This window comes from Bos grunniens, chromosome 14, assembly GCF_055505025.1.
Source record: "Bos grunniens cultivar Pamir isolate PY7600 chromosome 14, Bosgru_T2T1.0, whole genome shotgun sequence".
Taxonomy (NCBI): domain Eukaryota; kingdom Metazoa; phylum Chordata; class Mammalia; order Artiodactyla; family Bovidae; genus Bos; species Bos grunniens.
This window is the reverse complement of record NC_141178.1, coordinates 82394757-82405908: the sequence shown is the minus strand read 5'-3', so window position 1 is coordinate 82405908 and position 11152 is coordinate 82394757. Positions and strand designations below refer to the sequence as shown.

The window sequence follows — 11152 nt, the reverse complement described above, 5'->3', positions numbered from 1 at the left end:
GCGGTGCGCGTGCGTCTGAGTGTCGCGTGGGTGTTCCTGCGGGGCCTAAACGCCTGGGCACCATGGACTGTTGCCAGGGGTCCCAGCCCCGCAAGAGGGACGAGCCCGCGGGCCGGCCGGGCGGGGCGGGGCGGGGCCTGCAGTGAGGTCACCGGCGACGGGCGGCTCTGCCGCGGGGGCGACAACGCGGCGTGGTCTCTGCGGGGCGCACGGAGGGACGGCCGCGCTGTCAGACCCGAGTTGCAGGGGCTGGAGAGCGGCCGCGGGTGAGTCCCAGGCGCCAACGGGGCCTCGGTGTGGTGAATGAAGGTCATGGTTGAGGTCATCCCCCAACTTGGGACCGCAGTCTCGGGGGCGGGGCTCCCCTGGAGAGGGCGGGGAAGAGCTGGCGCTGCGGGCCCGGCCTTACTCAGACCTTCGGTACCCCGAGGGGGACGCCCTGAAAATGGGTCATGGAAAACGGGTTTGTTGTTCTCTGGAAGGGGAGAGTCTGATTTAGCCCCCCTTGGCGCAGAGGCGGGGCTGGACTGTCTCCGCGCAGGGAGGGAAGTTGTCGGTTTCGCCCAGAGCCTGTCTGGAGAGGGGGCATCTCCGCTCCAGACAGCAGATCCGGCTGGGAAGTTCTTGTCCTGCCAAGGGCCCCCCTGCAGTCCTTTCAGAGTGCGTCCCCTGCAGACTGGACAGAGCTGCAGCCCACCAATGCCGCGAGCCCCGCGGTGGCGGAGGGCTCCGGAGGCCTCCCAGGAGAGGGGCCCCTGCTGAGCCCTCAAAGTCCGTGCAAGGACACACCAGAGGCACAGGGGAGGAGAGCAGTGAGGCTAGGCCTGTTCCCGGGCCCAAGGGCGCCCTTGTACTCAGGGTCCTGGGTTGGGGAGGGCTGGGTGCCAGCTCCCTAGGGCCCCTGCCCCAACCATCCCTAGGGAGGGTGTGGGTTCTGGCCTAGCATTCAAGCTTTCTCCTCCAGCCTTCACCTGGCACCCCACCCTAGCTGTGGCACTGCCTCATCTGGTGTGCACGGGTCTTGGCCTTTTGCAGGCACTGGTGTCTCTCATTGAAGCATCCCACCCTGCTTCCTTCTCATCTCATTTGTGTCTCCTTCTCCAGGAAGCCTTCCAGGCTGAACTGGGTGGCCCCTCTGCCCAAGCCCCCTGTGGGTGCCTCAGGCCCTGCTATGACCTCCCGTCCTTGCTCCCTTCTCTGCAGGAATACAGCGCCTCCAGTTGACCAGGAGCTCCAGGGGGGCAGGGGGTTGTCCCACCCTCTCTGTGCCCTGCCCCAGCCCTGGCCTGAGTTGAATCAAGGACCAACCGCTCTCCACATCCCTGCTCTCACTCTGCCCTCTAGCCCCCGGCCATGACGCCCCTGCTCGCCCTGTTCCTCGTGGCCCTGGTGGGCCTCCCTGTGGGTAAGATGGATGGAGAACATAGGGATGGACAGACCCACCTTTGGGGTCAGCCAGGCTGAGCTGGGGGGATGGTGGCAGAAATCCCAGTGACCACCTCTCCTTCCAGTTCTTCCTGGGGAAGGTGATGGGACCTGGGGGCTGATCTCCCTGTTCTCTGACCCCCTCTCCCTGCGGCCCCTCCCCGGCCGCAGCTCAGGCTCTGGACTGCCATGTGTGTGCCTACAATGGGGAGAACTGCTTCAACCCCATGCGCTGCCCGGCCATGGTCTCCTACTGCATGACGACGCGCACTTGTGAGTTCCTGGGATGCTGCCCCAGCTCTCTCTGGGGAGCACCGGGGCGGGGCAGAGGGTAGAATGGGGGAGGCTGAAGAGGGAGGCTCCCACCTGCTCCAGGATCCTTTCTGGGAGCCCCAGGCAGAGGGGATCCTGGCCTAATGGCCCTGCATGCTTGGGTTGGCCCCTCTCAGGGTCCTGGCCTGCCTTCCCCCCCTCTGCAGACTACACCCCGACCAGGATGAAGGTGAGCAAGTCCTGTGTGCCCAGCTGCTTTGAGACTGTGTACGACGGCTACTCCAAGCACGCATCCACTACTTCCTGCTGCCAGTATGACCTCTGTAATGGTGCTGGCTTTGCCACCCCCGCGACCCTGGCTCTGGCCCTTATACTCCTGGCCACCCTCTGGGGTCTGTTCTAAAGCCAGGGAGGGCAAAGCCCTGAGCAGCATAGCCCCACCCTCTCCCCCTGCACCCCTCACCTACCCTCTGCCCTCCCCGGACCCCCCAGCCACACCCAGGACTGTCTGCAAGAGGACTGGACCTCCCCCAGCCACCCTGAGGTCTGCTTCCCGTTTGTGATCTGGTTTCCTAAAGGCTGATGTGGGACTACACCTCCCAAGGCTTCTGGCTTTGACGAGGCAGATAAGCCTCTCCTCATCCAAGGATTGGAACATGGGCACAGTGTGCTGTTGGCCCAGGAACACTGATTTGAAGGGGCCCTTTGGCCCCTCTGCCTTGTAGGTGTGCTGGAGGGGGAGGGACGATCGGGGCCCCGGGGGTGGGGGCCGGTTTCAGGAAGTAGGCTCTCCGGGGCTCCAGGAGGGCTGCCTGGGGCGGAGGGGGCTGGAGGGCAGAGGGGGCTGGAGGGCAGAGGGAGGCAGGCCTGGGCCCCTGGGCTGTGGCAGGGGAGGGACTAGCTCAGCCTGAAGAGGCCCCTGAGGGCCCTCCGGATCCGGCGCTGGGCCCCTGTGCAGGACTTGGGTCTGGATAGATCAGGCTATATTTGGTGGAGCTTGACAGCTGATCCCGGGGCTATTTTTGGGCCGGCCAGGAGGGAAGGGTGCTGAGCCGCAGCCATCCGAAGCCTGGCCTCCTGCCTTAAGCAGGCTTGGCGGAGGGTGCCCTTTTACGGAGTGAACTCTTGCCGGGTGCCCGAAAGGATTCACCCAACCCCGTCGGACACGGACACGCGGGGGCGGGAGTGACGCCCTCTCCGGACGGTCTGGCCGCACTGGGCAGGCTGGGCCAGCCGGAGAGGAGGGGAAGGCGGATTTCGGGAGGCCGGAGAGGCAGAGGACGGGAGGAGGGATCACAGCAGAAGGATCGGGCCGTGCTCCCTCTGCGCGCAGCGGGCGTTCCCTCGCCTCTGGCCGTGGGCGATCGCAACAGGGTCCTGACTGAAGGGGAGCGTGGCGCGCCGGCCTCAGGCCCTAAGGCCACGCCAGCTGTCCCGGGGGTTTCGCGGCCCCTCGACTCTGACCCTGCCCGCGGGGAGGCGAGAGCTCTGCACCGGCTGGAGCGCTCCTGCCTCATCCCTAGGAGCAGCTCTCTGCTGCTCCCTCACTTCAGGGAGGAGACCAAACCCCCCGCTGCACGTGCAGGCTAATAGCAGGGGCAGCCGCGGGCAGACCACTCTGCTGACTCAGCATGAGAGGCCTGGGAAGCTGGGTCACTGACAGCTTGTGCAAGCGCTTTGTCCCGGGTCTAGTGGCTCCTCGGCCAGACAGGGTCATCCCTCCCCCGGCCCAGTCCCAGCGAGGATGGAGTGGAGCCCTGCCTCCAGTGGCAGCTGAGAGTGCTGTGTTGGGGGCCGGAGGGAGCATCTTACTCCTGCCTCCTGCATCCATCTGTCCACGCTGACCCGGGCCCCTGCCAACGCCCATGGCACTGCCGCAGTGCCAGGGGCCAGTCTGCCCACACCACCTGCACAGATGGTTCTGCCTGGCTGGGGGAGAAACCCAGCACAGAGCTGCGGGAAGATGTTCCCCTCCTGCCCAGGCCCGGCCCCCTGGTGGGAAATGTGTGGCTTTGCAAAGGCAGGAGCACCAGCAGAGCCTTGGACACCAAACAGGTGAACTTGCCGGGACTGACTGTCCAGAAGGTTAGTAACTAACAGCTGCCAGTTTCCCTGCAGTTGTGGCTCTAAGCACTCCAGCACAGCCCTACGTGTAGGAGCTGTCAACCGCCCCTTTCACAGATAGGTAGACTGAGACAGAGAGATGAAGTGGCTGCCCAAGGCGGGCTGGACTTCTTGCCCTGCTCCACCACACCCCCAACCCAACCCCACCGCACCCCGCCCCACCGTGCAGTTGCTTCTCCCATCAGCTGGGAGAGAAAGGGGAAGCTGGGAAGGTGGGTTAATAAGTTTAAAAGGATTTTAGCATGTAAAGTAATTATAACAGCTTCAGGTCAGGAAAGCTTAGAAGAAAAACATTGGAGCTAGGTGTGAGAAGCCATAAATGCCGCAGTCAAGGGGTTCAGCCCGGTGTGTGGGCGCTGGACCAGGGTGGAAAGCAAAGAGGAGGGCAGAGGGGCGCCCAGCGCTGCAGGCTTGTCTGGGCCAGACCCCTTCCCCACCTGTGTCAGGGCCGTGGGGCCCCAACAGAAACGAGAGCCTCGCAGGGCGGGCGGTGGGCGAGCTCATCCTTGCAGCTCTTGGCGGCATCTCAAGTCCGGAAGCAGCCTGTGCGTCCCAGTAGCGGCTGCCTGAGCAGGTGAGGCCCTCTGTGGACCGCCCTCCCTGGGCTCCTGCGCCATCCGTCTGTCTGGAGTCCAGCTGAGAAGCCAGTGCCAGAGCTCTGACCCAGAAACCGGACTGGTTCTGGCGCCATCATGTAAGGAGGGCATGGGTGCCCCGTGGCTGGTGCCTGGGTGTGGACGACGCTCCAGAGGGGAGGTCGGATGGCTGCTTCTCCTTTTCCCTTTGTAGCGTGTGATTTGTGGCAATGAAATGTGTCTCTTCATGATTCTAACCCTCTGAGAAAGGTGGAAAGAAACTGAAAGGCCTCTTTCCTTTCTATCCCAGCCCCCCCACCCCCCGCCAAGTTTGTTGGGTCCTGCCGCTCAGGCTGACCTGGAGCTGCTTCTTCACATCTCCGAGCCTCAGTTGTTCTGTGGTTAAAATGAGGACGATAGCACCCACCAAACTGGGGCCTGGTGCGAGTGAGGGAGGCTGTGGCTTAAGTGCCCACCCCGGGCCCAGCACACCGGAGGCCCCAGGGGAATGAATGGACAGACGGATGAACAGATGGTGCCCTTCCCCTTCAGTCCACTTGCTGAGGTCCAGGCACTTCCCAGGCCCATGCCCCAAGCCTTGCCACTATGGGGCATGGAATAGCCTTCAGGCTATGGCCCCCCTCTGTGTACACCAGAGATGTCATTTGTACCGCCTCAAGCCAGTGAATAAATGAATGAATACATGTACCTGCTTTCTTTCGGTCCTCACCAGCCACCCAGTTGCACTCAACCCCGGTGATCTGGTCTGGCTGGTCCTGCTGGCTCTGTCCCTCCTAGACTCCCACCTACCCTGGTTCTCCCAGGCTTGGCCCTGGAGCCAGCCCTGGACCAGGGCAGATGATAACCCAGGGGAGGGGAGCCAAGCAGGAAAGGCAGGAGAAGCCCCGGGGCTCACTGGGACCAGCCCTGGTTCTGGTTCCCAGGAAGCGAGACCGACCTACCAGGTCACCCAGCTGGCCCCTGGGAAAGGCTGATGGGGCTGGAGAGGAGGCAGGACCCCAGGAACCCACCCAGCACCCAGCTTTCTACTCCTAACACTAGCTAGTTCTTCCTCTGCTGGGGGGCGGGGTCTGAGACCGACCATCCCAGAGGGGCCCACCAGGTAGAGGGAAGGACAAAAGCCACTCTCGGGCTGCCAGAGTGGACACACAAGGGCCCCTGGGCCGGCAGGACTGGCCCCTGCAGACGGTCACCTCTGCTGCCCCCACAGCACATCGCCCGTTTTAGCAGAATGGCTTGCCTGGCACGTCACTCCCAGGAGGTCTGGCTCCTGCTCTCAGGATCACTCTTCCGGGCTGGCACCCATCACGGGGCCTCTCTTAAGAGCAACGGCCTTTCTGCTCCTCGCCACTCCACCCCTCCCCAGCACTGGGCAAACACCCACAGGCCCGAGCAAACAGTCAAGATCATGACCATCATCACTCCCCAGGGGGCAGGCCTCTCAAGCCACTGCTTCTGGAGGGAGGCCCACTTGACAGATGGGAAAACAGGACTGTTGCTCTGGCTTTCTGGAGGACAACTGGTCCACCTACTCACTGCAGGCTGGCGTGCTGGTGAAGCTTCCGCTTTTGAGGCTTTGAGATTCATTTGCAAGCTTAGGGACAGGAGTGGGCTCGCAGGCCTTGGTGTAGGAGATACGTGGGCTCCCGGTTAGACATTCACAACTGGCCTCCTATTTGCATCTCCTGAGGCAAAAGACAGGTAGTTTCCAGTTAAGGCGTTTACAGTCAGCCTCTTTTTTGCCTTCCGACAGGAAAGTAACAACAGAAACAGAGTCAATAGTCAGTGTTTTCCTCTTGTGAATGCCTTAAGGCAATAGTCATGGCAAGGACAGAGCAGTGCAAAATCCTGTTTGAGTAAAGGATGAAGGGATCTCCACTTCCCCCTTTTGGAATAAGGGAGACACTACATACGCACAGAAAGGCTCTTTTGTGGGTCAAAAATCAAGGGGTAACTCCAGACCATAATGAGTCTTGCTCCTCTCAGAAGCCTTCACTTACAGATCCATCTTGGCTGAGGGGTGTGTGCACATCCCAGGGGAGGGTCCCAGGGTAAGTCAGGTGTGGAGAAAGAAACCAGATAGCCAGCCCGAAGGAAGGGAAAGACCCAGAAGAACTGAGCAATAGAAATGACTTAACGGCCTCTTTACAGGGCTCCTCTTCAGCAGGGGGGTTGCCCACACCCTTCCTCTCTGGGTGTGCATCTCTGCCTTGCTTCTATCTCAGCTAAACCATTTCTCTATGGTCCTCCCACTTGCTGCTGCACAATGTCCCTAATAATAAACTTTGTACCTGCGTTTACAGTTTCTGCCCACGTGATAAATGCATTTTTCACAAGGGGCAAAGATCCAGGAGAAAACAGCTTCTAGCCTCTAACCCTTGCTGGTTTGGTGGCTAGAATCCCTGGTTTTCATTCAGGCTCCTTCGGTTCAATTCCTGGGCAGGGCATTAAGATCTTGCCTCATGCCACTGCTCACTGCTGCCTCGCTGAGATCAAATGGTGCCTAAACCCCGGGGGTGGCAGGGAGGGGGCTGCAACCTGGGAATTAGGTAAGCTGCAGGTCTCGCCCACGCTGCTGGCTGGAGACTTCTGACTTTTGCTCTCTGTCTCTCCTCCATGGGAACTGGCTTGCGCTCACATTCCCTCTGCATTGTTCCCTTCCCAAGACCTACAAGGCTTCATCAGCTCGGTGAAGGAGCCCAGGCTCTCTTCTCTTTCCTATCTCCCGCTTTCTCTCACTTTGCCTAGACTACGACCCCATGCCCAAGGACTGTGTCTTCATCAACGTTGGGAGTAAAGTGCTGGGAGCTGGAGCTCGGCACCTGCCCCTGCCTCCAACAACTGCACCCTGCTACCTGACGCGCTTTATTTCCTAGGGTACAAAAATTACCTCCCCCTTCTAGGGGGAGGATTCCAGAAACACTCCCTCCCTGCCTTCCAGCATCTTTTCCCCCCACGTTGCTCACCGGCCTGCTCCCAGCTCTTTACTTTTTCTCTTACCTACTCTAACTTGGGAAACAAGATTTACCTTAGACCCCACACAAGTGGAGTGATACACTTGGGGTTCTTCTTCTGCTTAATCTCCCATCTTACTCTGTGTCCAGAAATCCTCTGTGGAAATGCTTCCACCTCTCAACCCTCAGACCCTGACCCTGGTGGCGTTTCCCACTGTGGCCACCTCTGTCCCTCTAGGAGTTCCCCTTCACTCCAGGACTTGACAGCCCACGCACTGTAACAGCCAGCCTGTCAGCCTGGCCACTTTAGTGCAGACTGTGATGCTACAACAGACCTCACTCAAGGAGAGCCCTGGCGACACGCTGGCAATGGTCTAAAAGCCCTTCTCTGGCCATGCTGGGTTGGACACCCTGTGCAGGGTATCAAAGCGGGGCCAGAGACATCTGGCCATGATTCAGTGGATTCATGACTCAAAACCTCATCAGACAATAAGATCGAATGGAATTCAGGGGATGCTCAGGTCCTCCTAAATGGATTGTATACTGGTATACTGGATTACTTTGCTACAAGCTCTGTGTTCTTGGTTGCAGGCTATTCAATGTGGGTGGATCCCTTTCTAAGCCAGAAGAAACACAGATGTGCTAAGAAAGGAAAAAATTAAGTCTTACTGCAGCAGTGCCTGGCCTTTAAGTTGGGGATTAAAAAATGACCTGAAAATGGGTCTCTTATCTTTATTGCCACAGGATGGGAAAATGGACTGAGGGTCCCTTATGTCTAGGACTTTCTCCTATAATCAAAAGCCTAAGAAATCAGAAAAATTCTCCTAACATTCTAAAAAATTCCCTTTTAATTTCTCCTATCTCGCAGGCAGGGTTAGGGTTAGGGTTACCCTAATTTCCCTTACTCCTTCAGATTCTTCTGACAGGACAAAGGCCTCACCTCCCCAGAGAGACAGTCTCTGCTGGGACAAGATTTTATCAGTCAACCTGCCCCTGTTGTCAGAGTCAATTTGAGCACTCTCTGATTTAAATTTAATTAGGAGACCATGATCACAGAAAGAAAAAAAGAGTGTGGCCACAATATTCTTTAGACTCTGGAGAAAATGGGCTGAAACAAAATTTCTTTTTTTTGAAATTGCAAAATCAGTTATTTTTGCATATGCAGTTAAAAACTGGCTTGTTAAAAGCTTGGGTTTCCCTGATAGTTCAGTTGGTAAAGAATCCATCTGCAATGCAGGAGACCCTGGTTCGATTCCTGGGTCAGGAAGATCTCCTGGAGAAGGGATAGGCTACCCACTCCAGTATTCTTGAGCTTCCCTGGTGGCTCAGCTGGTAAAGAATCTGCCTGCAATGCAGGAGACCTGGGTTCAATCCCTGGGTTGGGAAGATCCCCTAGAGAAGGGAAAGGCTACCCACTCTAGTACTCTGGCCTGGAAAATTCCATGGACTATACAGTCCATGGGGTCACAGAGAGTCACACACAATTGAGCAACAGTCACAAAGCTTGTTAAAAAAATGTATACCTAGAGAAAACTTGAAATTAACTCTTATCATGTCCTTGAGATACACAGCCCACCTTGCCTGAAACTTTAGCTTTGAGGTAATTTTTAATAGAATTTCAAGCCAAGGGGAAAAAAGAGGGGCTAAGAGACATTTTAAATCTCAATCAGAAACTATGACATCTCTGTCTGTTCAGGTATATATGTGTGTCTCAATATGTGTCTTTGTCTTTAGATAATATTGCTGAGTTTAATTGTAAATGAACTCTATTCAATTGGTTTAAAGAAAAGTAAGCACTTATAACCAGTCCATTCTGAAGGAGATCAGCCCTGGGATTTCTTTGGAAAGAATGATGCTAAAGCTGAAACTCCAGTACTTTGGCCACCTCATTCGAAGAGTTGACTCATTGGAAAAGACTCTGATGCTGGGAGGGATTGGGGTCAGGAGGAGAAGGGGACGACAGAGGATGAGATGGCTGGATGGCATCACTGACTCGATGGACATGAGTCTGAGTGAACTCCGGGAGTTGGTGATGGACAGGGAGGCCTGGAGTGCTGGGATTCATGGGGTCGCAAAGAGTCGGACACGACTGAGCGGCCGAACTGAACTGAAATGAACTGAAGCACTTACAAATGAAACTTGTAATTCTAAGTACAAATGCACTTAATTCTAAGAAAAATTAAGCTAAATAAATTTCAGGTTCATGTAAACTGTGAAATATTTAGTATTAAATTAACAGCTGGTATTAATGCTTATTGATCTCATATAGACAGGTCTAAGAGTCATTAACATTAAGCATAATATTTTCATTGTGACTACATTTAATATAAGTTAAATAAAATTTTGTTATATCTGTTACAAGTTTTGTCAGCAAGGAAAGTAACTCCAGTGAAGAAATTTTTAAGGAAAGGATGCAAATTAGACTGGAGCTTTTAGATAAACTCTGTTAAGAATAATTATTCTTTCAGTTCAGTTCAGTTCAGTTCAGTCACTCAGTCGTGTCCGACTCTTTGCGACCCCATGAATCGCAGCACGCCAGGCCTCCCTGTCCATCACCAACTCCCGGAGTTCACTCAGACTCACGTCCATCGAGTCAGTGATGCCATCCAGCCATCTCATCCTCTGTCGTCCCCTTCTCCTCCTGACCCCAATCCCTCCCAGCATCAGAGTCTTTTCCAATGAGTCAAGTCTTCGCATAAGGTGGCCAAAGTACTGGAGTTTCAGCTTTAGCATCATTCCTTCCAAAGAAATCCCAGGGCTGATCTCCTTCAGAATGGACTGGTTGGATCTTGCAGTCCAAGGGACTGTCAAGAGTCTTCTCCAACACCACAGTTCAAAGGCATCAATTCTTCAGTGCTCAGCCTTCTTCACAGTCCAACTCTCACATCCATACATGACCACGGGAAAAACCATAGCCTTGACTAGACGGACCTTTGTCTAAAACAGTCTGTCCAGATTTTGGTAACCTGAATTTCTAGGGTTATGCTAAACTAAGTGATGAAAAAGTTTATTGACTAGCTATGTCATTTCTAAATAAAATTAGATTCTGAAGCACTGATAACTGGAAACTAATTTCCTCTTACAGAAAAACTAAAGACATTTTGGACTATTAATGAAGAATGGTTGGTGTCATCCTGAGATGTATTCTATAAGAAAGCAAAGGCTTTTAGAAATTATCACTGGTATTTACGCTCTCCCATCTATGGAATGCTAAGATAAGATCAGTTCTTGGTTCCTTAAAGAGAGGAAGATGTGTGTTTTTGGTAAACACGGTATGAGGAATGAAATTGCATTTTCTTAAGGGAAAAGGAAGTAGGTCTGGCTCACAGGTGACTGTTTCTGTGTGGGAAAAGTTTTACTTTGGATACACAAAGTGAAAAAGGGGGCTTTTGGAAACCTGATAAAAGAGTTTTGTACATGGTACAAGTTTTCTTAAGATGTTGAACTGCCTTTGAAATCTTTCATTGTTATTTTTGCTATGTGAATACCTTGTTACACTGTAACTATTCTGTGGTACGTGTTACTAATACAGGTGTTCTAACAATTAAATGGAATTCGTAAAGACCTGACATGTCCTGGTAAATGTCATTAGTCATGGTTCTAGTTACTCTCTTAAAATGCTATATGTCACAGCAGCAACCAAGTTGCTTTGCCTATTGAATTGCAATGAGATTTTAAACGTGCTTCTTAAGCCTGTCATCACAGAGGGCTGTGGTTTCATTCTGACGCCCATGCAAAAATATAACCTCTTCAAGATTTGTTTAAAAAGGGAGGGGGCTT

General features: G+C 54.7%; 1 protein-coding gene across 6 annotated transcripts; it reads left to right on the top strand.

Moving 5' to 3' along the window:
* The first annotated feature begins 180 nt into the window (after positions 1-180).
* Positions 181-5101, top strand: LYNX1 (Ly6/neurotoxin 1). Of its 6 annotated transcripts, none has more exons than XR_015141199.1 (5): positions 181-266; positions 1204-1405; positions 1597-1698; positions 1905-4516; positions 4708-5101. XR_015141199.1 is itself a non-coding variant. In XM_086337581.1 (4 exons), exons 2-4 carry the CDS (start codon positions 1354-1356, stop codon positions 2099-2101), a joined length of 351 nt encoding a protein of 116 aa, XP_086193707.1. In that variant the 5' UTR covers positions 181-266; positions 1204-1353; the 3' UTR covers positions 2102-5101. The 6 variants fall into 6 exon arrangements, 3 of the variants coding, with proteins under 3 accessions (XP_086193707.1, XP_086193708.1, XP_086193709.1); XR_015141200.1 differs by lacking the exon at positions 181-266 and adding an exon at positions 366-463; XR_015141201.1 differs by lacking the exon at positions 181-266 and adding an exon at positions 408-660.
* The last annotated feature ends 6051 nt before the right edge of the window (positions 5102-11152 follow it).

Coding starts and splice junctions, on each gene's coding strand:
- LYNX1 (XM_086337581.1), top strand. CDS start 1,354: ATGACGCCCCTGCTCGCCCTGTTCCTCGTGGCCCTGGTGGGCCTCCCT. Junction 1,406..1,596: donor CCTGGTGGGCCTCCCTGTGG/GTAAGATGGATG, acceptor CCCCGGCCGCAG/CTCAGGCTCTGGACTGCCAT. Junction 1,699..1,904: donor CTGCATGACGACGCGCACTT/GTGAGTTCCTGG, acceptor CCCCCTCTGCAG/ACTACACCCCGACCAGGATG.